This window comes from Oryzias melastigma, linkage group LG12 (genome assembly GCF_002922805.2).
Source record: "Oryzias melastigma strain HK-1 linkage group LG12, ASM292280v2, whole genome shotgun sequence".
In the NCBI taxonomy this organism is placed as follows: domain Eukaryota; kingdom Metazoa; phylum Chordata; class Actinopteri; order Beloniformes; family Adrianichthyidae; genus Oryzias; species Oryzias melastigma.
In genome coordinates this window covers 25,581,190-25,586,181 of record NC_050523.1, presented here as the reverse complement: position 1 = coordinate 25,586,181, position 4,992 = coordinate 25,581,190, and the positions used below count along the sequence as shown (strand labels likewise).

Here is a 4,992-nt window from a genome sequence, read left to right as displayed (position 1 = left end):
GTCCATTAATTTTTACAGTCTATGATTCATCTTGATTACAAATACAAGTCAATAAAATTTTACAATAAAATTTGTGGTAATTGTGTTCAGCTTTGCCTGTCTAGGCCTGTAAACTGAAAGGAACTTTACGCACAGATGGGGATGCTGCCATTTCGTCTATTTAGAATCCAGTAGTTTTCCAAAATAAAACTTCATTAGATAAAAGATCTGTCAACGTAAACCATCACCTTATCAAAGATCTGTCAACATAAACCTTGACTAGAAAAAAATGTTAGAGTAAACCTACAATTGATCAAAAATCTGTCAACATAAACCTTCACCAGAACAAAGATCTGTCAACATAAATCTCCAGTTTCAGCTAGCTGGTTCATGAATCACATTGTAAATATAGTGGAAAACATGTAGGTTGGTTTTTTTTTCTCCGCTGCCAGGTATCAACTACTGGTGCCGGTCCGCGGGCCGGGTTGGGGATCACTGTTTAAGAGGACTCTATGATTTCATCACAGTGTTCTCATTTTTCTGAAATCTTGTTTTCATGGGGTTTATGAGCTGGTGCTCCAATAAATGAAAAAAAGAAAATAAAAACAGATAAACACTTGAAACCAAACTCTGTATCTTTACATTTTTTATTTTTTGAATAGAATTATGAAAACGAATACATGTTTTCATGATATTCTAGTTTTTTTTTTTTTTTGGAAAGGGTCTGTATGGAAGTTGTCAATCCTTTATTCCTCTCTTCTCTTGTCTGAACAGAGATTGAATTTCCTCCCTCCTTGTCTCCAGCTGAGAGAGCCTATGTTCATCAGTTGGCACAGACTTTGGGATACATTTCTAGGAGCAAAGGGTAAGTTCCCCTTTTAGGAGGACTAGCTGTATCTTAAAACTCATTAAAAATGTAATTTCTTACTTCAAAGAGCTTGTAAATAAAGTTACTTTTTTTCATTTTTGTTCTTGAAACAGAATAGATCCTTGCTGCCAAACTCTAGTGTTTGAGATCTGTTTTCCAGCTCTACCTGCACAGCATGCTTGCTCGAGTCATTGAGTCAGCAGCAAGTAGAGATGTAGAGCTCTTTGACCAAGGTCGGAAAACTCTGTCTTGAGGTGCATTCACACCAAAGTCACGTGCCCCGCCCCTCTTACGTCGAGCGACTAATTTGCTGCTAATCGCCTCTCAAAAAATGTGTTTTTGAGCTTAACGCCGTGGCCGTGTGTGGGAGGAGCTACCAGCTAATGCATTTAGGATGATATAAGGAACAGCGTCTGGGTTTGGGTTTATATGATTATCATTAAAAGATTTTCCCGGTACAGGGGGCTGTGTCTGTATGGCAGATGCTTCCATGGTGTTTCTGTGCCTCTGTGGCTGAACTTGAAGGTTCACGGTCTCATATTAATCAGAGGTGGAAAACAACATTAGGAGACCTTTTTCCTTCTTTTTTACTGTCTCAATGAGGTCATAGCTGGCAGCCTCCGCAGCGTTTCTCTGTCTGCCGCCATATGTAGTGAGTGAACTCCGACGCGGGAGCGAAAACCACTGAAAACATCAAGTGCCCAAAGCTGAGTTCCTGATTGGCTGATTGGCAGCAAACTTCAGATATTTACATTTTGTCCGTGCTGCCAGATTTGTGCCGCATCGCTCAAATTGAGCTGCTGTCAGACCTTCGCGCCGTGCCCGTCTATCAAATCGCATCAGATCACCTCATGTCGCGTCTGTTCCATTAATTTAAAATGGAAACTGGCAACCCACAACGAGTGAATCACGTTTGGTGTGATTGCACCTTTAGATATGAACTTCCTTCTTTTTTCTACTTTATTTCATTAATAAAAACTTAACTTTCAAAACAAGTCTTTATTTGTTTCAAGTGGAGAGAAAAGACTAGCAAGACTGCAGGTTGATTGACGAGTGTGGAGATATGAATTTCTGTCAATATTTCAAGAGAAACAATTGAAGATAACCCTGAAAAAGATCTGACATGCATGTTTTTATGATGCACCTTAAGAAACTCCATATTTTTTTCTTAACTAGGAAGGAACCAAATCGTCTACTCATTGTAAAGAAGAGGGATGTTTTTAAGAAGGTTCAGCCTAAACTTCCCCTCACAGTCTCCCAGAATTCCAAGGATATTATCCACAGTCTGCTTCAAAGGTTAACGTCTTCCAGAAAAGACCACATGGACAAACTGCCCAGCAGCAGAAGGGGCATAACGGCCATAGAACCTGGTAATTTTTTTTCTTGTCTTTATTTTATTTCAAAAAAATTAATATTGTTTTGAAAGCTGCACATTTTCATGGCATTTGTTAAATGTATTAGGTTGTGCATTCTTCATAGTTTTTTTGTGGGTAATAAAACACAAGCAAACATTTTATTGTTGGGTTTGTTAAATAGATTTAAAAAAAAATTAACTAACCAGCTTCCAGGCAGGATGTTATCACTGTCATTAGTTACAATAACGTGATGTGGCAGTTAATCCTAAAACAGTGGAAAGTTCTAGTAAGACAAATATGTCCATACTTGTAGAAACATAATCTGTATGGCAAATTGCAAATAAATTTACAGGTACACACACCAATGGATGAAGGTAACATTTTTATTTTTTACAAGGGGCTGAATACCTACTGGATAAATGCCTATAGTTTCTCTGCAAAATGAACTAGTCTCTTATAACTTCTCAACACAATACACCTCTCCTCTTTTGAGTAATACAGGAAGAAGATATGCACATCACATTATTAGCATTATTAACTGTACGAACATTGTTTCCTTATTGAAACATTATGCTTGGAACAATAACATTTTAAACTGGCTTCCGAATAGACTATCATTTAGCACCACAGACAATGAAGATTATTCTACCTCATAGTTTTGTCTGTCTCCTCACCATCAACCTTTAAGTGACAGTCTTTCAAGTTAGATGTTTTTTTGACTACAGGTTTTCAGAGGAATACTCAGAAATGTGTGAACTGATCAAAATATCGCCTTGGGTCTCTTTATAGAGAGGAATCAACAGTATAATACACTTAAAACCTCAAAAAGTTGTTTTACATGGTATGGTCCCTTTAGCATACGTATGGAAAACACTTACAACCCGCTTAGCAGAGACATATCTGACCATTCCTGTCTCCTTCACAACAACTATTTCCCTCTCTTCAGTCAAACTTTCTCGTCTGATCAGCTTCCTGAATTTAAAGGACTTTGACATCATTACCTTCTCTGCTATTTCCAATTCTGGGTCTCTGGACTTTCCCCCTTCCCTCAATGAACTTTCTGTTCATTATAACAAAGTCCTTCATAACACTTTAAATTCACTTGCTCCAGTTAAAATTAGACCAGTCCTCTTCACAAAATCCTATGTACCAAGAACTGAGTTTAGCTCACCTGTCCCATTGGAAAGACCAAAAGTCTCATTCCAAATCTGCATTATACTCTGACCTCATTAATTCTAACAAAGACAACTCCAAAACCCTGTTCAAGCTTTTTAATAAAATCTTTCTCCCACCTAGCTCAATGCCCCCTCACCTTCTGTCACTTGACACCTGCAATGCCCTGATTCTGTTTTTCACTGAGAAAATAAAAACCTTCACTCTCAACTCACCTCTGATTCTTGGCCTCTCACTTCCAATTACCCAGTTCCATTGCCTTTATCCCAGACCTCATCCTGGAATCCAAGCCTACACCATGTCCACTTGACCCTTTTAGCATATCCCTCATCAAATCCTGCCTCCCCTCTGCTCCCTCTCGTTTTTGCTATAATAACTTTATCTCTTTCCTCTAGAATTGTCCCCACGACTTCAAAACTGCAGTTGTTACCCCAATACTCAAGCAGCCTGGTTCAGATCTAAATGATTTCAATTATCTCCACCCTATTTCCAATCTACCCTTTCTTTCCAAAATATCATTACAACTAATAAACAATTCCATTCCAGTTTAACTGACAACTCTGGATTCTGTCCCCGTCACAGTACTGAGGACTGCACTCATCAAAATCACCAACGACCTCCTCCTCGCAGCAGTATCATCTCTCATTCATCACTGACACTACCTTCCGCTGGTTCAAATCCTACTTCATTGGTCGTTTACAGTTCGTACAGCTCTCATCTTTCCAGTCCTGTCCCTCCCCTGTCACTTCTGGCTTTCCCCATTTTTTAATTTACCTCCTACCACTCGGAACCATCTTCCTTAAATTCAACAATCCAATTCCACTGCTATGCCGACGACACTCAACTCTATCAACCAAACCAACTCCACACTTCTTCCCACCTCCCTCATGTCCTTCCTGTATGAACTGAAGTCCTGGTTCTCCTCCAATTCACTTCAAGTCAACATCAATAGAACTGAGGTTCTTCTAGTCGGCACAAAATCCATTCTCTCCAAGGTCAACAGCGTCACTCTCTCCATAAGTAACTCATCAATCACACCCCCCCCAAGTGAAGAGCCTGGGCGTCATCTTGGACAGCTCCCTCTCATTCCACACCCACATTAACAACATCCGCAGGACTGCATATTATCATCTTAGAAACATCAGCCGTCTACAGCCACCCTTACAACTCCACCAATGTCCACAGTCTTGTCACCAGCCGTATCGACTTCTGTAATTCCCTCCTCTTTGTCCTTCCTCAAAAAACCCTACATAAACTTCATCTGGTTCACTGGTAACCCTTGTGCTGTCCTCAGCATGTTAACATGAAAAGTGGGGTCATCTGGACCCCACAAGACAGCGCACTGAACTTTTTTCCCAAGGATTTCCTGTCTTCACTTGTGTCTGTGGCAGACATCAAATCCTGTCCACCTTTGTCATGGGAGTGATCAGACATCAATGTAAGGGTGGCGTCATCTGGACCCATAAGAGAGCACGAGGGTTAAACCCATCCAAAACCTCGCTCCATCATATTCTGTCCAGCCTGATCCACATTGCCACACCATCCCGCTGTCTAAGATCTTCATCTTCTCTTCATTTGACTGTCTCTCTCTGGTCTCAGCACCGGGGGGGGGGGGGG

General features: G+C 40.3%; 1 protein-coding gene across 2 annotated transcripts in view; it reads left to right on the top strand.

Annotated features, from left to right (window-relative positions):
• The window catches only part of LOC112141227 (3'-5' RNA helicase YTHDC2), a 55,248-nt gene that overhangs the window by 3,300 nt on the left and 46,956 nt on the right, over positions 1-4,992 (top strand). Inside the window, exons 3-4 of one of the 2 annotated variants that reach the window (XM_024264318.2) lie at positions 784-844; positions 2,024-2,217. In XM_024264318.2, the coding sequence (XP_024120086.1) occupies positions 784-844; positions 2,024-2,217 (255 nt within the window). Of the gene's footprint in view, positions 1-753; positions 845-2,023; positions 2,218-4,992 lie in introns of both variants that reach the window. The other variant, XM_024264316.2, reaches the window with a different exon arrangement.